The sequence below is a fragment of the Bubalus bubalis genome, chromosome X (assembly GCF_019923935.1).
Source record: "Bubalus bubalis isolate 160015118507 breed Murrah chromosome X, NDDB_SH_1, whole genome shotgun sequence".
Taxonomy (NCBI): Eukaryota; Metazoa; Chordata; class Mammalia; order Artiodactyla; family Bovidae; genus Bubalus; species Bubalus bubalis.
Genome location: NC_059181.1, coordinates 86,265,709 through 86,292,320, shown reverse-complemented (window position 1 = coordinate 86,292,320; position 26,612 = coordinate 86,265,709). Strand labels below are relative to the sequence as shown.

Genomic DNA, 26,612 nt, shown 5'->3' with positions numbered 1-26,612 from the left:
TCCTGGGGGAACTCAGCTTATAGCCTACTCAGCTGTCTGCCTTAAAGGCTCTTACCTTCATTCCTTTGAAACTACCTTGGGCAAGGACAGGTTCACCTTTAGAGCCTTTCTGACCAGGAAGCCCCTGCGTAAAATAAGAAAAATTTGTGAAGTAATGTGCATGTGCGCGCATGCACGCACACACACACACGGTATTGTTAATAGTATGATCTGATCATATGGAAAAATAAAAGCCTGAAACCATGTGGCTTATTCTATAGCAGAGATAGGCAGACAAAGTTCAGCCCCTGAACAGGTGCTGTGTCTCAAAGCTACATGCCTGTTCCCCAGCCTCCAAGTCAGAGGTTTGTTAAGGAATTAGAACATAGATTTTGAATCTATTCAGAGAACCAATCTGAACATCCACATAAAATACACATGTCTCTTATAAGCCTATAGCTCACCTGCTCCATATGTCACAGGTATAAGTCACTGATGGGAACTTTGTCTAGGACAGAGGTTAGTGGACTTTTTCTGTAGAGAGCCAGAGAGTAAATAATATATACTTTGGGGGTCATATCTGAGCTCTGTCCTGTATTCTGATTTTCTTCACAATCTTTTAAAAAGTGGAAAAACAAACCACAGGACAAAGGTAATGTGGGCCAGTTTACAGATCCCTGCTCTACATAACCATCTCTATCTTGCGCTTTTACTATATAACTTCAGCTTTGATATCTAAGCGGCAGGTGTGTCTCACTGTCAACATGGAAAACTGTTCAAAGTATGTCCAACCTGTCTAATCAGCCAGAGTTTTTAATGTCTCAGTGGCAGACACCAGCTAATATCTGCTAGATGTTGACCTCTTGGGGAAAATCAATGTCCCTATACCTAAATGGAAGTTGGGATTAGTGTTTGGGGGTAGGCCTAAGCTTTGGGGACAGAAGCATTGATTGAATGATGGATTCCCGAGTTCAAGGTCCATAGGTATAATAAACGTACCATGTGGTTCCCAAAGCACAAACCGTTTCTTTCCTAACACTTTCTATTTTCCCTTATGCTTGTGGCCACTACTTTCATCAAAGAATCTACAAAGGCTATCTATTCAGTGTTCAGTAGGGTTAGTAAGGTTCAGCTTAGTAAAAATCCACAACCAAGTTCCTATTTAGGCTTAAAGGAAGGTGTAGGGACAGGATTGGGTTTTACCCTGGTCCTTTGGCTGTCAGGGGCTGTTTATTACTTCAAGATTTCTTTTCTCCCTCTTGGGGGCTGGGATTCCTTACTTTTCCAGATTTCCATTGTTTTAACACAGATGTGATTTGTTCTCTTGCCCTGTTATCATGGCAGTGTTTGGAGGCCTTTGTGACTCAAATAGCTCATACTATGTTGGTAATACATCTTTCTCCCCGACTCTCTGCTATATATTGGCTTGGTCCTTAGTTGTGAAAGTCCCTTATGCCAATTTGGGGTTTGTGCTTTGTCTGTCCCATCTTCTTACATGTACATTCACATCTACAACTTGGTCACTGAAAGCAATGCCCTTCTAGTAAAATGCCAAGTCATTCATGTAGCTATGGGATTGGTCTAATAGATAGTGCAATTTCGATTTAAACATATCAGTGCTCTTATTCACTTAGATTATTTCAAATGAGGTTGAGAATGGGTTTGAAATATATTATTTTTCTCTTTCCAGCCACTCACAAAAGCAGCCTTGTAAGGGCATGGCATCTATTAGAGATCTTTTAGATCCAAATATTTGAGCTCTATCTGGACGAATGGAATGAAGCAAAAGTGATGACACCAATATCCAATAAATGCCTTATCAATTCCAGAACCAAGAGTTACGATGTGGGGAGAGGATGGCAAGAGGAAAACTATGTCGGTGTAGAGTAGTATTTCTCAGTTATTTCTGACTATTGACACTTTGGGGCAGATGATAACTTGATGTTATGGTGGGGGCTGTCCTGAACCAGTAGCATGCTCCCAACTGTGAGGACCAAAAGGGTCAATGAAAGTGAAAGTGAAAGTTGCTCAGTTGTGTCCGACTCTTTTGACCTCAAGGACTATACAGTCCATGGAATTCTCCAGGCCAGAATACTGGAGTGGGTTCCAGTATGTTCCCTTCTCCAGGGGATCTTCTCAACCCAGGGTTCGAACCCAGGTCTCCCACATTGCAGGTGGATTCTTTATCAGCTGTGTCACCAGGGAAGCCCCAAAGTGTCAATATTACATATGTATATGTAGTTATATTATGGGATGTGAAAGTCACTCTGTCGTGTCCAACATTTTGCAACCCCATGGACAGTATGAAAGTGAAAGTGAAGTCACTCAGTCATGTCTGACTCTTTGCAACCCCATGGACTGTAGCCTATTAGGCTCCTCCATCCATGGGATTTTCCAGGCAAGAGTACTTGAGTGGATTGCCATTTCCTTCTCCAGGGAATCTTCCTGACCCAGGAATTGAATCCAGGTCTCCTGCATTGCAGGCAGATGCTTTACCGTCTGAGCCACCAGGGAAGCCAGTATAGTCCATAGAATACACAGTCCATGGACTGTATAGGCCATGGAGTTCTCCAGGCCAGAATACGGGGTAGGTAGCAATTCCCTTCTCTAGCAGATCTTCTCGACCCAGGAATTGAACCGGGGTCTCATTTTTTACTAGCTGAGCCACCAGGGAAGCCCGAAAATACTGGAGTGGGTAGCCTATCCCTTCGCTAGTGGATCTTCCTGACCCAGGAATCGAACTGGAGACTCCTGCATTGCAGGCGGATTCTTTACTACCTGAGCCACCAGGGAAGTCCAAAAGTGTCAATAATAACTGTCAAATGTCCTCGGGAAGGATGCAAAATCACCACTGGTTAAGAATCACTGGTAGAGACCAAGCCTGCCAAGCCCTTTGGGTCACTGTTAGTGCTTCCATGATCCCATGTAAGCCTTCCAAGTACTGCATTTCCCAATATCGTCTAATGTGGGAAAATGTCAAATAGCCAAACATGTACTTTGCTCTAAAATTTACTACAGTCTTTTTTAATAATCTTGCCAACTCTAAAAGCATCATTAAAAAAACCAACCTAACTAGCGTAGCATGTGTACACTCCCCTGAAACTGGTATTCTTTAGACTTCTGACATTGCGGTGCTGCACTGGACAAAGGGCTTCAGTGATTGCCCCATGGATACATAACAAGATCAGAGAAGCAGAAGAGAGGGCACACTTGAAGGCAGCAAAGCCATTGAAATAATGTACAAAGATGTGGCAGCTTACAGGTGGTCCAGGAAGCCCAGAATAGCCATCAGGGCCTGGAAATCCAACAGCTCCTTGAGTTCCATTACAGCCATCCAGGCCAGGTGGGCCTCTGGGTCCTGGCTGTCCAGGGTGGCCCTGATGAAAGAGAAAAGAAGGGATTGAGTCAGTCACAGGACTCTCAGCTAATCCAACAAGTTCCACAGTGAGAGATGCCAAGGATGCTCCCAAATTCTGGCTCCTTGTCCACTCCCTTTGCCTCATCGCCTCTGCTCCCATCTCTGTTCATTATACTCAGGTGTAGGTAGCGGGTGACAGCTCAGTGTTTCCTCTGCCCAAAGGATTGATGCTTTACAAGCTGAAACCAAAGGGATCAAGCATGAAGCAATGGGCTACAAAGAGTGCTGTGATGTTACCTTCCTTTAGTAGAAAGATGCACTAAGATGGGTCTTAGCTGCCTGGCAGCTGAATTGCTACCAACAGGGAATCATGCCAGGCCTTGGGATTCCTCACAATGGACTGGAACCTGGGCAGCCTGGCCTGGCTCTCTGTATTAGAAGCTCTGTATGGGAAATGATGCTGGATTTTGGTTAACAGAGCAGAAGGAGTTTCCATAGCACCACCTCTCCTGAACACCGCTTGCTCAAAAATAAACAAGACAAGCAAGAATCACACTTGGAACTTTATTTTGTCATTATCTCATGTCATGCTATTTCTTCAGCCAGGAAACTGCATCTTTTCCTTTTCTCCATACTCACTACTGAGGCAGTTGTTTTGCTGGGGAATCAGTAATCATTCACATACAGTTGGTGTCTGAATTCAATAATTCTGTGCTTTCTTGGTGTATAGGAAGTGTACTTGGTATATTTCCTACCTATGTGTAGGAAATCAAAAGCAGGTATGTGTTGGGTATGGCACAAAAAGATGACCTAAAAGACCAAAACTCTAGGCAGATCAACAAAAGGTAGTCTCCCACTTACCCATACACTTTTTAAGCCAAATACATATTATATATATATAAAAAATATATATTATATGTATGTATTAAAGCCAAATACCTATATGTATATAAATATATATACATATATGTATTTGGTTATATATATATGTATTTGGTTAAACATACATATATATATATAATATATATTTACTGATTTGAAGAAAACATGTCATGTGTTCAAAAATCAACTTTTCAAATTATTAGAGGAAACAATCTTTTGACAAATGTTTATTGTGAGAATGCTCTGGAGAATTCTGTTTTGTTTTTATTATTATTGTTCTACTTGTAGGAGATAGCGGTCCATTGTGAGTCTAGACTGCTGGACTCACGGAACACAGAGTCCAGAGGAGTGATCAATAAACTTATCTTTGCAATAAACTTGCTGTTTATTGCAAGTTATGCCTCTGCAGACTCAGATGATGAGTCTTAGTTGAACTGGGGAAATTGAGACAGCTTACTAGAGTGATCAGGGTGGCGCTAGTGGTAAAGAACCCACCTGCCAATGCAGGAGACCTAAGAGATGTGGAGTTGATCTCTGGGTCGGGAAGATCCCCTGAAGAAGGGAATGGCAACCCACTCCAGTATTCTTGCCTGGAAAATCCCATAGACAGAGGAGTCTGGAGGGCTACAGTCCATGGGTTTGCAAGAGTTGGACATGACTGAAGCAACTTAGCACAGCACAGCACATCACTAGAGTCATCAACATTTTATTACCAAATGAGATGGCTATCCCTATTGGCCCTGGAGATCTACACTCTACCTTCTCCACATCTGTGCATTGGGAGGCTGACCTTTACACGTGGTACCCCTAGGCTCCCTTTCCCTCTGTCTTCCAGCTGTATGTGGTCACTGTGAGGCACAAGCAGGAGATGGGAGACCAGGAAGAGGAAGAGCTCAGGTTGTTTATTTCTCCTATACTCTTCCTCCCTGGCAGTATTTGTGGCCGTGGCCATATTTCTCTACAATATTAGTTCCCATTGGACAAGTGCTAGTCCATGGCTCCCAGTCTTAGAGTTCCAGTATTACTATTCCTCCTCTCCCTATTTGGGTGTGGTAACAGCTTTGTGTTGGTTACTTCTGCATCCACTGCTATTTCCCTTAATCCTGCTTGCATCCTTTAATTTAGCAGTCCCCAACCTTTTGGGCACCAGGAACTGGTTTCACGAAGACATTTTTCCGTGGGCCAGAAGTAAAGGGGATGAAACACATTACATTTATTGTATAGTTTATTTCTATTATTATTACATCAGTTCCGCCTCGGATCATCACACATTAGATCTCAGAGGTGGGGGGCACCTGCTTTAAATATACCCTTCATTTAACTCTATTCAGTCAATTCCTTCAGGTGGAGTGTCTACTTCTTCCTGGGGTTCTAATCATCATCAAAAAATGTCCCAGCCAAATTTGCTAGGGGTTATCTCTCAACTGGGTAACAGAGATGAGTTAAGACAACAGGCTGGCTCAGTACTAGGGATCTTACTTAGTCCTGGGACCTTGATTATGCCCTTTCTGGGTAGAGATAATGAATAACTTCACATTTGTGTGTGCTAGCTCTCCAAGAGAATAGAGCTCTTTGAAAGAGAAAACCATGGTTCTATAAAACCACAAGGGACTAAACACACAGGACAGGTGGATATGCTGTACTACAGAAAAGCAGTGTTCCCCAGTTCATGCTCACCACTTCATGGCAAATAGATGGGGAAAAATGGAGACAGTGACAGACTTTATCTTCTTGGACCCCCAAATCACTGCAGATGGTGACTGCAGCTGTGAAATTAAAAGATGCTTGCTCTTTGGAAGAAAAGCTATAACAAACCTAAACAACATATTATAAAGGAAAGACATCACTTTGCCGACAAAGGCCCATCTAGTCAAAGCTATGGTTTTTCTAATAGTTATGTACAGATGTGAGAGTTGGACCATAAAGAAGGCTGAGTATCAAAGAACTGATGCTTTCAAACTGTGGTGCTGGAGAAGATTCTTAACAGTCCCTTGGACTGAAAGGAGACCAATCAATTCTAAAGGAAATCAACCCTGAATATTCATCAGAAGGACTGATGCTGAAGCTGAAGCTGAAGCTCCAATACTTTAGCTACCTAATGCAAAGAGCCAACTCATTGGAAAGGACCCTGATGCTGGGAAAGATTGAGGGCAGAAGAAGAAGGGGGTGACAGAGGATGAGATGGTTGGATGGCATCACCAACTCAATGGACATGCATTTGAGCAAACTCTGGAGATAGTGAAGGACAAGGAAGCCTGGTGTGCTACAGTCCATGGGGTTACAAAGAGTTGGACATGACTTAGTGACTGAACAACAATAACAACAAATGTTCCATAGAACCCAGACTGGAAAGGAAATGTTTCCATTTGGTGAGTGGTACATGGTCACTTTGAAGATATAAATCTGGTGTGTTCATTTATGAGTCTCTAGGCAGGGAAATGTTTGAGATCAACTCCATGGGAAAAGCTCAACATAAATCGCAAAGGACAACTTGAAAACTTCTGCTTCCAACTTATTTGAACTGAAAACATTGGATCAACCTGCATTTTTGGGGGGTGCCAACAGCTCAACTCACATCTGTGATATCATTAAAAGCCACAGTCCTATCGTCCCTTGTCTATGTTATTTTAATGTTGAATATCTTGACAACTGCTTGTTTGTTCACTCTCAACTGGTGACCGTGCCCCTGGGTGCACAGACTTGGATGATCTTGCTCATTCATGTGGAAATCATCTACATGACAGCAAAAATGGAGTTCTGGGACCAAAACCAGTGACACAGATGTGAGCAATCAGCCAATATTAAGAGGGGAAGCAGATTTGTGCAGTGATCCAGTTCAGTAAGATGTGTTGGTTTTAGCCAAATTGCTTAATAAGTGCTGCTGAAAGCTGGGTAAAATAGTTAGTCCGACTGATCCTAGGGTCTCTGTGTTTTCCTCTGTCTGAGGGAGCCCTGCAAGTCTGAGTACTGCTGCTTTTATAGGTACTGTGGTGGTTTAGTCGCTCTGTCATGCCTGACTCTTGCGACCCCATAGACTGTAGCCCACCAGAGTCCTCTGTCCGTGGGTTTTCCCAGGCAAGAATACTGAAGTGGGTTGCCATTTCCTTCTTCAGGGGATTTTCCTAACCCAGGAATGGAACATGGATGTCTTGCATTTCAGGTGGATTCTTTATTGACTGACCTACTCGGGAAGCCTCTTGTAGCTACTACTAGAGCTATGAGGTACTAGAGGTTGGATTTCTAGAGTTCCTACCCTGTGCTGAATTTAGCCCTGGGGCCTCTGAGAGGAACAGAAGACAAAACTCTGTGCTTTCAAGGAGCTAGATAAGACTCAGTTCAGTTCAGTTCAGTCGCTCAGTCGTGTCAACTCTTTGCGACCCCATGGACTGCAGCACGCCAGGCCTCCCTGTCCATCACCAACTCCTGGAGTTTACTCAGACGCATGTCTATTGAGTCAGTGATGCCATCCAACCATCTCATCCTCTGTCTTCCCCTTCTCCTCCCACCTTCAATCTTTCCCGGCATCAGGGTCTTTTCAAATCAGTCAGTTCTTGGCATCAGGTGGCCAAAGTATTGGAGTTTCAGCTTCAGCATCAGTCCTTTCAATGAATATTCAGGACTGATCTCCTTTAGGATGGACTGGTTGGATCTCCTTGCTGTCCAAGGGACTCTCAAGAGTCTTCTTAAACACCACAGTTCAAAAGCATCAATTCTTTGGCACTCAGCTTTCCTGATAGTTCAATTCTCAATTCTCAAATCCATATATGACTACTGGAAAAACCATAGCTTTGACTAGATGGACCTTTGTTGCCAAAGTAATGTCTTTGCTTTTAAATATGCTGTCTAGGTTGGTCATAACTTTTCTTCCAAGGAGCAAGTGTCTTTTAATTTCATGGCTTCAGTCACCATCTTCAGTGATTTTGGAGCCCCCAAAATAAAGTCTCTCACTGTTTCCATTGTTTCCCCATCTATTTTCCATGAAGTGATGGGACAGGATGCCATGATCTTAGTTTTCTGAATGTTGAGTTTTAAGCCACCTTTTTCACTCTCCTCTTTCACTTTCATCAAGAGGCTCTTTAGTTCTTCTTCACTTTCTGCCATAAGGGTGGTATTACCTGCATATTTGAGGTTATTGATATTTCTCCCGGTAATGTTCATTCCAGCTTGTGCTACATCATGAGAAATGCTGCACTCTGCATATAAGTTAAATAAGCAGGGTGAAAGTATACAGCTTGATGTACTCCTTTCCCTATTTGGAACCAGTCTGTTGTTCCATGTCCAGTTCTAACTGTTGCTTCTTGACCTGCATACAGATTTCTAAGGACACAGGTCTGGTATTCTCATCTCTTGAAGAATTTTCCACAGTTTGTTGTGATTCACATAGTCAAAGGCTTTAGCATAGTCAATAAAGCAGAAATAGATGTTTTTCTGGAACACTCTTGCTTTTTCTATGATCCAGCAGATGTTGGCAATTTGATCTCTGGTTCCTTTGCCTTTTCTAAAACCAGCTTGAACATCTGGAAGTTCATGGTTCACATACTGTTGAAGCCTGTCTTGGAGAATTTTGAGCATTACTTTGCTAGTGTGTGAGATGAGTGCAATTGTGCAGTAGTTTGAACATTTTTTGGCCTTGCCTTTCTTTGGGATTGGAATGAAAACTGACATTTTCCAGTCTTGTGGCCACTGCTGAGTTTTCCATATTTGCTGGCATATTGAGTGCAGCACTTTCACAGCATCATCTTTTAGGATTTGAAATAGCTCAACTGGAATTCCATCACCTCCACTAGCTTTGTTCATAGTGATGCTTCCTAAGGCCCACTTGACTTCACATTCCAGGATGTCTGGCTATAGGTGAGTGATCACACCATCATGATCATCTGGGTCATGAAGATCTTTTTTGTACAGTTCTTCTGTGTATTCTTGCCACCTCTTCTTTATATCTTCTGCTTCTGTTAGGTCCATACCATTTCTGTCCTTTATCTTCTACTTCTGTTAGGTCCATACCATTTCTGTCCTTTATCTTCTGCTTCTGTTAGGTCCATACCATTTCTGTCCTTTATCGAGCCCATCTTTGCATGAAATGTTCCCTTGGTATCTCTGATTTTCTTGAAGAGATCTCTAGTTGTTCCTATTCTATTGTTTTCCTCTCTTTGCAGTGATCACTGAGGAAGGCTTTCTTATCTCTCCTTGCTATTCTTTGGAACTCTGCATTCAGATGGGTATATCTTTCCTTTTTTCCTTTGCCTTTCACTTCTCTTTTCAAAGCTATTTGTAAAGCCTCCTCAGACAACCATTTTGCTTTTTTGCCTTTCTTTTTTTGGGGGATTATCTTGGTCACTGCCTCCTGTACAATGTCACGAACCTCCGTCCATAGTTCTTCAGGCACTCTGTCTATCAAATCTAATCCCTTGAATCTGTTTCTCACTTCCACTGTATAGTCATAAGGGATTTGATTTAGGTCATACCTAAATGGTCTAGTGGTTTTCCCTACTTCAATTTAAGTCTGAATTTTGCAATAAGGTGTTCATGATCTGAGCCACAGTCAGCTCCCGGTCTTGTTTTTGCTAATTGTATAGAGCTTCTCCATCTTTGACTGCAAAGAATATAATCAATCTGATTTTGGTACTGACCATCTGGTGATGTCCATGTGTAGAGTTTTCTCTTCAGTTGTTGGAAGAGGGTGTTTGCTATGACCAGTGCATTCTCTTGGCAAAACTCTGTTAGCCTTTGCCCTGCTTCATTCTGTACTCCAAGGTTAAATTTGCCTGTTACTCCAGGTATTTCTTGACTTCCTACTTTTGCATTCCAAGCAAACCATTCAATATCACACTAATACAATGCCCTGACCAATAATGCTGAAGAAGCTGAATTTGAATGGTTCTATGAAGACCTATAAGACCTTCTAGAACTAACACCCAAAAAAGATGTCCTTTTCATTATAGGGGACTGGAATGCAAAAGTAGATAAAACTAACATACAAGAAAATCAATAAACACCATGCACTATATGCAATAAGGAGCTAGAGTTTGTGGTACAGACCCCAAAGACTCCTGGGAGATTAGAGATGGAAAAGAGAGGCAAGCTGTCAACAGAAGGTGCTCCTTAATACATCATGAATAGCTGGAAGAGAGGGAAGGGAACAGGGGATAAAATTTCTTGGAGTAATTGAATCTTGAATCCTGAAGCTAAAGAGATTGAAAGTCAAAAAATATATGTACAACCTTAGGTCAAGAGGTCAAGAGGGCGGGGCAAGAAGACAGCCAAGGGGATGGAGACTTCTACTGGAAGCAGCAGACTCATTTGGAGGAATCTGGACTTACTCTCCTAAGCAACAAAGGCCCCCAAAAGAAGTGATCAATTTCTAGAAGTTCTCAGGCTCTTTTGGCCACAAGTTGGACGGTTGGACGCAGAAGTGTCCAGCTGGACTCTGGGGTGGGTTCCAGCTCAGAATGGGAATCCGCCTCTGCTTCACAGGATTCATTTCTTCCGGCCCCCATTAGAAAGAGATTGCAGGAGGAAGGGTGTGGTACTGTTGTGAGCTTCAAATCCTCCACTCATATCTGGTGAGGCTGGATCCACAGGATAAATGGAAGAGGTGATCTCTAGTTTGCTAGTTTCCATTCTTTCTAACTGTGGTGCCAGAAAAGACTCTTGAGAGTCTCCCAGACAGCAAGGAGACCAAACCAGTGAATCCTAAAGGAAATCAACCCTGAATATTCATTAGAAGGGCTGACGCTGAAGCTGAAGCTCCAATATTTTGGCTACCTGATGCGAAGAACTGACTTATTGGAAAAGACCCTGATGCTGGGAAAGATAGAAGGCAGGAGAAGGGGATGACAGGATGAGATGTTTGGATAGAATCACCAACTCAGTGTACATGAGTTTGAACAATCTCCAGGAGATGGTGAACAACATGGAAGCCAGGCGTGCAGCAGTCTGTGGGGTCTCATAGAGACAAACACAACATAACGACTGAACAATAACAACAATCATCCATTGGTTCCCTCAAGACACATACACTGAGTGGAGACACTGGATGATGTGGTCTTAGAATATAGCCATGAGAATATACCAGGGGAAGTCATAAGAGAGTAACCAACCCCATCCACCTCTTACTTCTCCAATGGCCTATTTCTGGGATTTTGCAGACTCTGCAGTTGAATAAAAGGCCAAAATCTGATGGCCGATTTGTTGATATGTGTAACAAATACAAGGTAAGTGAGTCTTCTATTCACCAAAGCCACAAATGTACACTAGATCTGGGGATAAAAATGAATCAGATGATAATATTTCTGAGGGCAGAGCCAGATGCCTTTTTTTTTGTATTCCCATAGTAGAGTGCTACCACATAGCAGGTACTCAAGAAAAATACCTGTAGATTGACACAAAGCAATTTGAACTCCCTTACCTGATCTTAGATGATTATGTAGTATAACACAAGAAGCTGTTAAGTCAAGACTTAACTAAACTGTTTTGATATGACCCAAAAGAACCCCTTAGAGGCTGTTAGAAGGATAAAAGCGGGCTCTAGGACTTCCCTCACATGGAGGAGCTCCACTTTTTTTCTGTTCTACATGCTGAGCTTCCACACAAGATTTGGTTCTTAAGGTTGAAAACCACTGCTAGAGGCAAACATAGCCCAGGTTAAAGATTAAATATATAGAGAAGCACTGAAGAATATAACTAAAAAGTGATAGTACCAAGTTCCAAATACTGTATTTTAAAAGCTGGAGAAATGTTACCATGCAATATCCAGTGGCAGGATAAGTAGGGATATTGAGTAAAAATGGAGAAACTCAATAAAAAAGGGGGGATTGGGCTGGATGGAATGGGAAAAGGACATGTCTGCAAGCTCCAGACTCCCCACTTATCTCCAGCAAAACCAGGTCCTCAGCATGAAGGGAAGAGGTTGTCTTCAAGTGATCTTTGGAGTAGCCAGTTTGTAAAAACCATCAGCAAAATGAAAAGACAACCTACTGATGGGAAAAGATATTTACAAAAACTATGACTGATAGGGGGTTAATATCCAACACATATTAACAGGTCATAAAACTCAATATGAAAGAAACAAACAAGCCAATTAAAAGACGGGCAGAAGAACTGAATAGATACTTTTCTAAAGAAGAAATGAAGATGGCCAGCAGGCACATGAAAATATGCTCAGCATCACTAATCATCAAGAAATGCAAATCAAAATCACAATGAGGTACGACCTCACACCTATCAGAATGGCTATTCTCAAAATGAACACAAGTAAACAAATGTTGGCGAGGATGTGGAGAAAAGGGAACCCTCCTGCACTGTTGGTAGGAATGTAAAGTGATGCAGTCACTGAGGAAAAAAGTATGAAAGTTTCTCAAAAAAATAAAAATAGAACTACCATATGATTCAGCAATTCCATTCCTGGGTATATATATGAAAAAACCACCAATTCAAACAGATATACATACCCCAATGTTCCTAGCAGCATTATTTACAATTCTCAAGGTATAGAAGCAACCTGAGTATTGGATGAATAGATAAAGAAGATGTGATTGATATATATATATATAATATATATATATATATGGAATATATATATATAGGGAATATATATATATATAGGGAATATATATATATATAGGGAATATATATATATATATATATATATATATATATATATAAAAGGAATACTACTCAGCTATACAAAAGATTGAAATTTTGCCATTTGCAGCAACATGGATGGACTTGGAGGGCATTATGCTAAGTGAAATAAGTCATAAAGAAAAAGCAAAATACTGTATGATGTCAATCATATGTGGAATCTAAAAAATACAACAAACTAGTGAATATAACAAAAAAAGCAGTAGACTCTCAGACATAGAGAACAACTAGTGGTTACTGGGGTATGTGGGGAGCACTATTTTTAGGGGTTGCGAGGGTGGGAGGTACAAACTATTGGGCGTCAGATAGGCTCATGGACATATCGTACAACCTGGAGAATATAACCAGTATTTTGTAATAACTACAGATGGAAAGCAACATTTAAAATTTGTACTTAGAAGTCCAAAAAATCTAAAGGGAAATTCACTTGGGAATAAGGCTGAAGAGAACAAATTATTGAAATTAAATGTATTAAAGTATCAGTAAGTATTTTTCTATCTAATTTCATGTACCTTCTTAATTTTCTGATAATGAGGATATATGTGTTCTCATGTGGCACTGTCTTCACACTTCAGAACCAGTCCCTCATTCCCAGTGAACGCTGCCCTCAACCTAGAAGACCCAACTCCTTTTGTCTAAGATATTGATGGTTTTTTATGCCTGTACATATCTCTGCATCCCCAACTATATGATTTAGCGCTCCCCATAACAGAATCCCAAGGAAAGTGTGGGTGAGCACTGCTCTTCAAACCTTACCACGCACATCTCAACACTTAGCCCTGAGCATGCATGCCTGAGACAGGATGTGGTTAAGACCAAAATACTTGAGCTATGAGGCAGAAACTAGAGGTTGTATTAAAATTGCCTCTATGGAATGGATAAACAACAAGGTATAACCCAGGGGAACTATATTCTATATTTTGTGATAAGCCATCATGGAAAAGAACATGAAAAAGAATATACACACATGTATAACCGAATTACTCTGCTGTGTAGCAGAAGTGAACACAATCTTGTAAATCAAGTCTTCTTCAATAAAAAAATTTTCAAAATACTTCTATGAACACACTCACCGGAATTCCATTGATGCCAAGAAAGCCGGGAACACCCATGGGACCCTAAAAAAAGCAGTAGGAATGTAAGAGATGGTCCAACTGATCTCCATTAGATGAGGTAGGTTTGTTCATGTAGTTAATGACCTAAGTTGTTAAGAAGTGTTTTGTACCCCGTCCTCCCCTCCCCCCACACACCTTGCTGTCTACTACATTTCCAAGTGATCACTAGCCTTTACCTAAGGTCTTGGGCAGTTCTTGTCTTAGACCATGTGGTGTCAGACCTAAAAATAAGGCTCAATATTATATGGTGCCTTGACATCTGGGAGGGCTACATGTGGGCTTGCTAAGTCTTTGCAATCCTAGCCCACTAGGTTCCTCTGTCCATGGGATTTTCCAGGCAAGAACACTGGAGTGGGTTGTCATTTCCTCCTCCAGGGGATCTTCCCAACCCAGGGATCAAACCCATGTCTCTTATGTCTCTGGCATTGGCAGGCAGGTTCTTCACTGCTAGTGCCACCTGGGAAGCCCTGGGAAAACTGGGAATGCCTCAAACGGCATTTTGCTCCTGATGAGATCTCTCAAGCAAACAACTCTCTTTATCAAATATACCGAGCACAGTTCCTGCTTGTTCCTGAGTTGTAGGTTTCAATTCTCTGCTGACCCAATTAATTATTCAAACAAGCCAGGCATAGCCTCCTTCAGGAACCTAGGGACACTCACCCTCTTGACATGGCAGAGTTTGCCTCCCACAGCCCTTCTGGTTTATTTTGTTCCAAAGCGAAAGTACTGTGTGGCCCTGCACAGTGTGTGATGTCCTCTTCCACTGTGCTGTGAGTGCATGTGACTTATAAACCTGTTGTTGATCTCTTCTGTCCTGTGCCAGGTGTCACATGCTTGGCCATCTGCAGAACCCTAGGGTAGGAATCCTGCTCTCACCAGTGCGGTAAATAGGAGGTGATTAAATGCTAACCTCAGACAGCCAGCTGCCATGACATGACCAATCTCCTTTCTTGCATCTCTTTCCCTACATTTGTGGCCCAGCTGGTTTCCAAGCATTCTGACCCCTGGCGTCCCATTTCCCTTGTTTGGATTCCTCTGCTGCCCTGTTGATTGGCCTTCTGATCCATCTCCAGCTCAAACCCTCTGGACTTTTCCACCATGGTCATCCCACTTATCTGGCAAATAGCTGATATCTTGACTTTCTGACTTGCTGGCTATGGGATTCTCCCCAGAAATGGGAGCATATCACCCATCCTGCCTATTATTAAAGTGTGTAGCCTGGCACCAGAGTATGTGCAATTAGTATTCTTTTCATGAATAGACAGAGCTGAGGTTTAGAACCTTTAACCTTCATATCCATGGCCCAAGAGTCAAAGGAAAACTCAAGCTTTGGTGCTCTTACCTTATCGCCTTTTGGTCCATACGGTCCCAGCGGGCCTGGGGAGCCCCTTTCTCCTTTCAACCCTGATAAACCACTAGGGCCAGGAAGTCCTTGAGGACCTGTTGGACCTTGAATTCCAATTGGTCCTGGTCTCCCCTGAGATGGACAGAAGGAGTACAATTAGTCAGCAGAGGAGTTACCATCCCCACTTCCCATTTTCCCATGCACAAAGAACACTGTCGTCACTTCACCGAATAATTTTGGCTTAGAGACCTATGAAGCATGCCAAAGTTTCAGACACGGATCAGAAAAGGCTATTTTAGGGGTTGCTAAGCTTATTTGGATAGAACATATTTTATAAGCACATTTAATAAGATTCATGTGCACCAAGATCCTTCAACTTTGTACTTCTTAGGAGATTAGTTATTCAGGCTGGATAATATTGTCCTCTTCCTAGTTAATGCCAGGTCATCCATCAGACTGTCAAAAGAGCAAATGAACAGAACTCTGGAGAGCATTGGAACGTTTTTGAACTCACATCCAAATGGCCAACATGCTTGAGCTGAAGTTCAGAGATCACTGTGCCCATAGAACACTGCCTTGGGGGGCCACAGTGAAGAGAACCCAGAAACCCCTGGCTGACAACCTGCCAGCTCACCTTTTTCAGCCGTTCCCAGAACTCCAGGACTGCAACTGGAAACAGACACCCACAGCGAACACACACATTGTTTATCTGCCCCCTCTGTCTCTCTTCTTCCCTTTACTACCCCCGCCATCTGTACAGTGTTGAATGTGTAAAACCAAAGAAGGCTGAGAATATCCATTAAGTATCAATTATGATAGCAAGAGGGAACAGCCTGAGGATTTTGAATGCCCTATTTATAAAGCGTCTGTAACAATTAAGTCTGAGAGTTCAGGCTGACATTTTCAAGCTGATTGGGATGCAGAATTAACCCCAGTGGGTGCAACTAGGCTACCTAGGTGGGCTAGGCTACCATTTAGCACAAATCCCAGTAGGGACTGAATTTTCTTGGCATAAAAATGAAAACCATTAGTAATATGCATTAACTCTCAGAGAAAACAACATCATATCAGGTAGAAAGCCTATTTTCATAAACGCTTCCCATTTCTGTCCCTCAGCCCCTTTACTTACTGTCTGCAATTTCCTACAGTCCTGTGAAAAACTCGGAGAAAAGTCCATTAAATGTGCTCTTTACTATTCACCTTCAAGGTTTACTTTTGAAAGGGCTGAAAAGAGGACAGAAGCTTTATGCGGTGACTAGAGTCACGTACTGGACACACAAGTGGCCGCCAGCTGTGTGCAGACTTTGGACTAAAATTTCCAAAGTCTACCAGGCCGACAAAGACCTGGGACTCTTGTTAAGAAGTAAAAGACGCTCTTCCCCAGGCAATGTAATTCTCTGGGTGTACCACCTACCACGCAATCTTTCCAACACAAACCTAGAGAGGGTGCTAGGCTGCAGAGCACTTAACTTAGGCTTATTTCTGGGAATGATGGGATGGGAGTTGAACTTTTACTTTCTACGCTCTAACCTCCTGCTGCTGAACTTTTGTTTATGGTGGTTCTCTTATTATTCTTAAAAATTTTCACCACACATACACAACTCAAAAGTAATAGAACACTTTAAAAAATAGTGCTGGGCTGCTGTTGAGGATTAACAAAGTCTAAAATGTCGGCCTAGCTTTCAAGACTAATGTACACAAAGCTATAGCAAACAGTTCAAGTCCGGAATGGAGCATAAGTGCTGCAGGAACACAAAGGCAGGGTTGACCATGGAGGGTTTGTGGAATGCTTACATTATGTCCATGATGGGGTGGGGGGTGGGGGCAGCCACTGGCCACACTGGAAAGGCTGAGTGGGCCCCAACTGAAGTAGGCCTGGAAAGCAAGGCAGGGAAGTGGAAGACTTGATGTGACAGGAAATAGGGAACCCTTAGAGGTTTGGGGACAGGGTAGGTGGGAGGAAGGCAGTTTCAATGTTGAAACTCATCAATGAGTATTTAGGAGAACGTGCATGTGTGTGTGTGTGTGTGAGAGAGAGAGAGCATGAGGGCCAGGGCAGCCTGCCTGAGGCTGGAACAAGGAAGACAGATAAGAACCGGCTGTTGGGGGAGGAAAGGACTGGTTGGTGGGAGGGTGAGGCTGGCCGAGACCATGTTATTACTAGCAAAGGAGATGCATGCAGTCAGGGTACTGAATGCTTGACCCAAATCTGAGCCCTGCCCAAAGCTTTCATGCATCAAGGGCTAGGAGGTGAGAGCCTGATAAACTGTTGAGCTGCTACCAAGAGAGCAGACTGTGGCATGGCCCAATTCCCATCTTGCTCACGGCACTGGAGCCCAAGTGGTGCCTGGTGTGCACACATGGGCTAGCCCATGCCAGGTCCCTTGCCTTGGTGAGTGAGTGCATGCTCAGCAAGAATAAGCAAAGAGACATGGGAGTGAGGCAATTCTCGGGCTGCACTTAATAGGAAATCTGATTCCATCCAGAAAAGGCTGGGTTCCATGGCCCACTCCCTGTCTCTTGTCTGGGAGGGTGTGTTGAATCGACCACAGTCACATAGCTGACTCTTCCATTCCAGCCAGAGAGCTTAAAGTAGGGCTCTTAAAGAGCTCATGGATTCTTTGAGTTTGAATTCTTTTTCAAAAAGGGCATTTGAAATGGTATGGAAGGTGTACTTCTGAGCTGGTCCTGAGTTTCAAAACCTCTCAGATGGAGGCAGGGCCTTGGGGATGACTCGACACCTCTGAGGCACTGCTGGCCCAGAACTGCCTCTTTAGGGTGGTGCCAGGGCCCCTGGAGCCTGAAGTTCTAGGATATGAGGCAAGGAGCCTTACCATCCCCTGAGCCTCCTTTCTTTCATACAGTGGCACAGAACACCATGAACAGACGAAGATGGCAAAGAAAAAAAATGAAGACATGTCTTTCGTGGGCTGTTTTGTCAGCCATCTGTTGCTGCTAAGTCGCTTCAGTAGTGTCCGACTCTGTGCAACCCCATAGACGGCAGCCCAACAGGCTCCCCCTGTCCTGGGATTCTCCAGGCAAGAATACTGGAGTGGGTTGCCATTTCCTTTTCCAATGCATGAAAGAAAAAAGTGAAAGTGAAGTCGCTCAGTCGTGTCCGACTCTTAGCGACCCCATGGACTGCAGCCCACCAGGCTCCTCCATCCATGGGATTTCCCAGGCAAGAGTACTGGAGTGGGTGCCATTGCCTTCTCTGGTATGATATTTCCCTTGTCTCCAATGTATAGGCTTTCTGTCACCATGCCCAGTGTACTGCTGATGCTTAATACTAAATCAATGATGGGTTTTTTAGTTGGTTTGCCTTACTCCAAAGAAGCTATCGGTGGCACTTTTTCACAATGGCCAGCAGAGGGCAGTGTGAGAACATAGAGGCTTCAGATAAACAGGTGGATGTGTGGACCTCTCCCACTACAGAGAAAAAGAAATACCAGTGTCAGAGAAGTCACAGAATATTCTAGCAGGAAGGGCCCTTAGAGACCATTCCATCCAGGGTCTATTTTATACTTGGGGGAAAAAGGAGGCCAAGAGAATGGGAAGGACTTGCTTAGGTCATGTAGGTAGTGAGAAACGGCATGCGACTCAAATTAGACCACCTGCTGCCAGTGCGTGGCTCTCTCCCTGTTTTCCAGTGGCAGATGTCCTGGGGGGGGGTAGTTGAGGCTGCCCCCCTCACCCCGAGCCCGCCCCTGGGACTGTCCCAATCACTAGGCTGCAGTAGCCAGATGCTCACACCTCATTTCTCTCTTCCTAACTGATCATTTCACAGAACCAATCTGAAATACCATCACTGTTTGGATTGCTAGCAGAATTTCAATGGGCTTGGACCAATGCCTTGCCCTGATACATGTCATATATTTTGGCAAATAGACCCAGACAGGGCAGAAGGGACTCCTCCAAGTCTTTCCAACCAGCTCTCCTGCCTCCATCTGCTCCAGATTTTAAATAAGCACATCAGGGTCAAATTCTCAAGAGTGGCCTGGGACTTGTGCATAAGGCAAGGAACTTCAGCTCTGGGCTGACTTCCTCCTGCTGATCACAGTGGGTTGGGGTCAGTGCGTAGTTTAATTTTATCTTTGATCAGACCACACCCAAGCCCCAGCCCCAGATAACTAGGGTAGCCGACCCCAAAATGGGTCTGCATATAAAGAGGTACACTTATGCAGAAATAGCATCTTGGAACATTAAAAGCACATGCCTCTGACCAGGTAGAACTGTAAAACTAAGAGGAGGGTGACTTTTCATTCCAAGGCCCACTTCTGCCTTTTCATCTCTTCCTCAAGGTTCCAGTGTCCTTCTCTCATAAAATTAAAATTTGTTCCTAAGTAAGAATCTGAAACTCATTCCCACTGAAGCATAAATGACTGGCAACAACTTAGAGCTTTACTTCTCCCCAGGGATTTTGTATTTTAATGGAGAGCAAAGCGTTAAGCTAGGGGATACAAATTATATTTATGAAGCACAGAAGGGAAAGGGGGTATGCACACGCTTTCTTAAGGATCTGGCTGTACTGCTAGAAGTGGTGCAGTGCTGTTAGGTGGTGTCATGGTGCAGGCTCTGGTGTCAGATCTTACTGCCATTTAATAGCTCTGGGACCTTGGGCAAGTGATTTAACCACTCTGAGTCCCTAAGGGCTCCAAGCAGTAATAGCTCTAGGGTAGGGTTATGGGGTGGAGAAGGCAATGGCACCCACTGCAGTACTCTTGCCTGGAGAATCCCATGGACGGAGGAGCCTTGTAGGCCGCAGTCCATGGGGTCACTAAGAGTCAGGCACGACTGAGCGACTTCACTTTCACTTTTCTCTTTCATGCTTTGGAGAAGGAAATGGCAACCCACTCCAGTGTTCTTGCCTGGAGAATCCCAGGGATGGGGGAGCCTGGTGGGTTTCCGTCTTTGGGATCGCACAGAATCAGACATGACTGAAGTGACTTAGCAGCAGCAGCAGCAAAGTTATGGGGAGCATGTGAGTCAGTGAATGTAACACATGTGGTGGATAGCATGAACATACGAATGTATCCATTTCCTTTCTTCTTCAAGGCATGTTTATGGCAAAAGGAGAAGTTATAATTGGGTTCTTAAAACTCTTTTTCTTAAGTAAAAGATGCACTGACATTATATAGAAACTCTCTGTGGGACAGAAATGTGTTCCAGGAATGAATGGGCACTCCATATCTGGGAGAGTATTTCCCCTCTTAGTACTGATGACCTGGTTCTCTTGAGCACTCAGCTCTTCAGTGTCTGCTCATTCTCCTTGTAGACCTCATCCACAAGGTAATGACTCCCCAACCTGAACCTCCAGACCAGAGTTCTCTTCTCAATGTGCCAGATCCTTATAGCCAATGAATTACCAGACTTGTTCACCTGGATATTCCAACTCAAATTCAACATAACTAAAGCTGAACTTATCATCTTTTCACCAACTTCATTCCCCAAAGCAGATCCTTCCTTCTGAGTTAACGGTACTAACTCTGTAAATGGCAGTTCATCTACAAAGTTGATAAAGCCAGAAACTCAAGGGTCCTCCATGACCTCTCTCCCTTATCTTCTACATCCAATTCACCAGCAATGACTGTCAATTCCACCTCTAAAATATAACTGAAATCTGTTCATTTTTGTCTACTTTGATGGTCTTAGTTCAGGACTTCCTCATCTCTCCCCTAGAATGTTGCTACAGCTTCCCAATTGGTCTGCCATCTTCTAATCTAACTTTATTTTCTCCTGGCATTCTGCCTCAGGGTTTTTGTATATATCTTTGTTTTCCTGGTTAGCTCTTATTTATCATTCAGGCTCCAACCAAGACATTAGCTCTTCCAAGGAACCTAACATGATTACCCTTCCTCCACAGAATGGACTAGGTGGCCTGTTTGTGTCCTTACTCCCCAAAAGATTGACCTCCTTGAAGACAGGGCCTGTGTCTTACTTTCCATTGAGTCACTTGTGGTAACTACAGTTCCTCATATATAGTGGGTGCTCAGTATTTTCTGAATGGAGAAATGAATGAATGAATACATACACCAAGAAGCCAGTGGCTCAGGTATATCAACATCTTCTTTGGAAGTCTGGATGGCTACATTAGAGTATAATCAAGAGCCATCTGATCACAGAACTACAGAAGAAGACTTGCACCAGACTTAGGAAATGATCCAGTTGAGGATGGAGAAGTTGAAGCTCTCGGAAAGGGAAAGGGACCAACTCAAGTTCAGCGTTTACATAGCAAGACCAGAGACAGGGAACCCAGTGAGGAGGTTGTGTTCACTGGAAGAGAAATAATGATGACCTGAACTAGCAAGACAGATTTAAGAGATATTGTAGAGCCTAAAAACGATAGGACTTGATGCAAGATTGGAATAGGTGAGTAAGACAGAGATAGGTAGGAAGGAGGACTCCCAGTTTTCTTTTTGAACTTTTTATGTTGTACTGGGATATAGCCAATTAACAGTGTTGTGATGGTTTCAGGTGGACAGTGAAGGGACTCAGCCATACATGTACATGTCTGGACTCCCAGTTTTCTTGATTGGGTGACTGAGTGAATCTCTTCACTGACATGAGGAAGCCTAGGGGAGGAAGAATTTTGGATGGAAGATGAGGCATTCACATTTGGAGAGGTGAGATTAAGATATCTACGGACTGTCTCGGAAGATGTTCAGAACCTACGGACTGTCTCGGAAGATGTTCAGAACCTACTTCTGCCTCTAAACTGGAAAGGCCGAGAGGGCAGGGAGCTCAGTTGACTTTGTCCTGCTATCTCTGGGAGATTCAGTGTCTGGTGTACACTAGACCCTCAAAACATAATTGTGTGGAAAAAGCTCAACTGTGGAATGAATGAAAATAAAGAACTAAATGTGCACTTGGGAATCTTCGAGAAGGCCACTTCCAAGTCTTATTAGGAGCAAAATGAGATTAAAAGACTTTGCTGCCAACCTTCAAAATCCCTGGTGGCCTTTGGGAAAAGGGTAGCAGAAATCCCTGACCTCCAACCTGGGACCATGTGGCTGAAATTCTACAACTTTTCCTTATGTTTCAACTGGAATTCCCATTTCAGCTATGAGGCCATGGCAGAGGGGGTGCAAGAACTTAACAGACTCTGGCCTAAGGAGATGGGCTCTCCCTCCTAGCCACAAAATATGTGGTAAGAAGGAAACCATCGGTGATATCCCCCAAAGGCAGATTACTTAAGAACCTTCAGAACATGCTTCCTTTCACCATTCCTTTGGGGCATCACAATACACCTGTGACAGAGGTGGCGGGCACCAAGCTGGAAAAGCAATTAGTCAATGGGGCTTATGAATTTCACACAGCTATGCAGTGGCAGAGGGAGTATCAGGGCCTCCCCATCAACTCTATGCGCCTTCTATTGCAACAAACAGAAATAGCCACCCAGAGAGCCCCAAAGTCGACTCTTTGAGTAACAGCACTAATGGGGTTTCCCTGGTAGTTCAGCTGGTAAAGAATCTGCCTGCAATGCAGGAGACCCTGGTTCAAATCCTGGGTTGGGAATTTCCTCCAGAGAAGGGATAGGCTACCCGTAACTCCAGTGTTCTTGGGCTTCCCTGGTGACTCAGATGGTAAAGAATCTACCTGCAATGTGGGAGACCTGGGTTCAATCCCTGGGTTGGGAAGATCCCCTGGATGAGGGCATTATAACCCACTCCATCATTCTTGCCTGGAGAATCCCCATGAACCGAGGTGCCTGGTGGGCTACAGTCCATGGGGTCTTAAGAGTTGGACATGACTGAGTGAATAAGCACAGCGCACAGCACAGGAGCACTAATGGGCTAGCGTTGTCTGCAGAAGTAAATGAGGGAGAAAGAACACCAGTAGGTGAAGAATAGATCTAAAGTATGGCACATAAAGACATATACAGACATCCATTTGATGACCCAGGAAGCCCTGGTTCAGCTTGATAATATTAGCATCATCTACACTTTGCCAGCATGAGCAGTGACCCTTCCCATCTTCCAAAAAAAAAAAAAAAGTGCTTGGTGTCTACCAAAGAATGAACTCCCCAAATTCTCAGCGTTCTGCCTAGCTGAGAAGCAGTATCAGAGTCTCAGCCTCAATACCCAGATGAAAACACGTTTATTTTCTAGTTCTGAGGCAATACTCAGTGTTTGAAGCAGCCAGTCCAGGCATGAAGACATGCGTCTACATGTTTTGTTTGCAAAGACACACACACCCATCTCATTGGCTGCTGTCAGCATGTTGAAATTTTTGGAAAGACACCTCCCAGAGCACTAAGGTTAACTCTTGCTGGGCAATATTCTGCATCCCTCCCTTCTATCTGTTTATTCACATTTCTCTTCTAAAAGATAAAAATCTTCTTTTTAGCACATACTAAGTGCCCTCTCATTTAACCTGTTTCCTTTAATCCTCTTAACAGCTCTAACAGGTGGATATTATCTGCCTCTTACAGATGAGGAAACTGAAATTTAGAAAGGGTAAGGAATTTGCTTGAGAGTACCCAGTAAGCAACTAGTGAAACCAATTTTGATGATATCAAATCCTCTGCTGCTTCTACCTAGCTTATATTGCCTCTCTGCATAGAATAAAGCTCTGAAAGTAGAAACACAAACCCACTTGAAGAGGGGCAGTAAAAGCTAATCTGGGCAGAAAATATTTCTATTTACATTGATATGGGACAAGTTATCTTAATTTGCCCAGTCTTTTCACTGGAACAGGTACTTTTTCATAGAAACTCAACAGAATTCATAAATTAGGTGATAAAATGCACTTTAAGGAATAGCACACCTTACACCTTAAAAAGATGGAAGATTACTTATTTGTTTAATAAGATTACAATTGTTTAATAATTGAAGTGCATTTGTTGATTGGTCTGTCATCAATGGAGATTTTTCTAGGTTCTTGTAGACAAATTATGATGTGTCATGAGTCGCTTATGCTAGCTTATTCAGTTAGGCATGGACAGGGAAATATAGGCAGAGTATACTAATTTGATCATTGTGATGAACAGAAATTGGTGATTTTGCTTTAAACATGTTGTATTTTTCCTTGCCCTTGTAGAATGCTAATAATTGTTAAAATAGGATGAAGCAGAGATGTCTGCTAGATAGAGGCAAATAAGTTAATGAAAAATTTTCAGGTCTCCCCTTTCTCTATAACATATTCCTAAAATCACATCAGAAACCAGAGAACATTTTTCTTTTGTGATAATAATATAATTGGGATGGTCAAGAACCCCCAAATCCAATGGAAATATGACCAATAGTTGGCCACAAAAATTAAAAAAATAACCAAACACCTCTGTAACCATTACAAATGGTTGAATGAGCCCCCATAACCCTTCAAATATACATGCAGATTATACAAAGAGCCCCACTGTATGATAAAGTATGTGGAGAGTTTCCAGACCACATGAGGAAATAGATACAGCTCTATCTACTTAGGATGAATTTAACCTAAAACCATGAATTTTTACATGCGTTGGAAAAATCTGAAATAATTAACCATAACTTAGTTTTCCATCTTAGAATTTGAAGGGCAACTTCTGTATGATTTGATGGCACAGGTCTCTAGTAAACAGAAAATTCACCTGCTTAAAGCAGAATCATAAGATTAAGGTTTTATTCCCTGGTCTCACTTTCTAACTGTATGACCTTGAGAAAGTCAATTCATCTCTCAGCCTTAGTTTTCTCATCAGCAAAATGGGCCTATTTGCCCTACCTATTTCTTGAATTGCTTTGAGCATCAGTGGAGACAATATATGTGAAAATGGGCTGAGGGTTCATTCCATTGACTAAGCTTTGTTTTGGGGGCAAAAAACCCTAGTAACTAGACTCCCAATTTTCAAAAATCCATTTGCTGGGCTCATAGGGCAATAAGCTCTTAAAGAAATAAAAGCTCACGAGGAGGAGATTTCAGTAGGAAAAAAATGGAATGAAACAAGGAGCAGAATGTAAAGCTGTGAAAGGTAGGAGCAAATTGACTGTCCAGCACAGGGCTGTCATTATAGTGTAGAAAGGATGTGAACCTACTCTACTATCCTATTATTGTGGTTGAAAAATATGTAGTTTATTTTAAAAGACATGGTTTAATTACAACCTGGAACTAGTCTTTTTCTTTTTTTTCCTAGCAAAACATAGCCATGGTTTTATAATTAAAAAATCAAAGTGAAACAGGCCTTGCCAGAAATTCATTTTATAGAAAATTTTCTGTAGTGTATCTCAGTTCAGTTCAGTTCAGTCGCTCAGTCGTGTCCGATTTTTTGCGACCCCATGAACCATGGCAGGCCAGGACTCCCTGTCATCACCAGCTCTAGAGTTTACCCATACTCATGTCCATTGAGTCGGTGATGCCATCCAACCATCTCACCCTCTGTCGTCCCCTTCTTCTCCTGCCCTAATCTTTCCCAGCATCAGGGTCTTTTCAAATGAGTCAGCTCTTCACATCAGGCGGCCAAAGTACTGGAGTTTCACCTTCAACATCAGTTCTTCCAATGAACACCCAGGACTGATCTCCTTTAGGATGGACTGGTTGGATCTCCTTGCAGTCCAAGGGACTCTCAAGAGTCTTCTCCAACACCACAGTTCAAAAGCATCAGTTCTTCGGCAATCAGCTTTCTTTATATTCCAAATCTCACATCCAAACATGACCATTGGAAAAACCATAGCCTTGACTAGACCGACCTTTGCTGACAAAGTAATGTCTCTGCTTTTTAATATGCTGTCTAGGTTGGTTATAACTTTCCTTCCAAGGAGTAAGCATCTTTTAATTTCATGGCTGCAATCAATCACCATCTGCAGTGATTTTGGAGCCCCCCAAAATAAAGTCAGCCACTGTTTCTAATGTTTCCCCATCTATTTGCCATGAAGTGATGGGACAGGCTGCTATGATCTTAGTTTTCTTAATGTTGACCTTTAAGCCAACTTTTTCACTCTCCTCTTTCACTTTCATCAAGAGGCTCTTTAGTTCTTCTTCACTTTCTGCCATAAGGGTGGTGTCATCTGCATATCTCGGGTTATTGATGTTTCTACCGAGAATCTTGATTCTAACTGGTGCTTCCTCCAGCCCAGCGTTTCTCATGATGTACTCTGCATAGAAGTTAAATAAGCAGGGTGACAATAGACAGCCTTGACGTATTCCTTTTCCTATTTGGAACCAGTCTGTTGTTCCATGTCCAGTTCTAACTGTTGCTTCCTGACCTGCATACAGGTTTCTCAAGAGGCAGGTCAGGTGGTCTGGTATTCCCATCTCTTTCAGAATTTTCCACAGTTTATTGTGATCCACACAGTCAAATGCTTTGGCATAGTCAATA

At 42.9% G+C, this 26,612-nt stretch overlaps 1 protein-coding gene across 2 annotated transcripts in view; it reads right to left on the bottom strand.

Moving 5' to 3' along the window:
- The window catches only part of COL4A6 (collagen type IV alpha 6 chain), a 337,270-nt gene that overhangs the window by 58,171 nt on the left and 252,487 nt on the right, over positions 1-26,612 (bottom strand). For both annotated transcript variants that reach the window (XM_044937071.2, XM_044937072.2), the window contains 4 exons: positions 15,320-15,454; positions 13,936-13,980; positions 3,240-3,356; positions 56-124 (listed from right to left, as the gene is read on the bottom strand). In XM_044937071.2, coding sequence (XP_044793006.1) covers positions 56-124; positions 3,240-3,356; positions 13,936-13,980; positions 15,320-15,454 — 366 coding nt within the window. The remainder of the gene's footprint in view (positions 1-55; positions 125-3,239; positions 3,357-13,935; positions 13,981-15,319; positions 15,455-26,612) is intronic.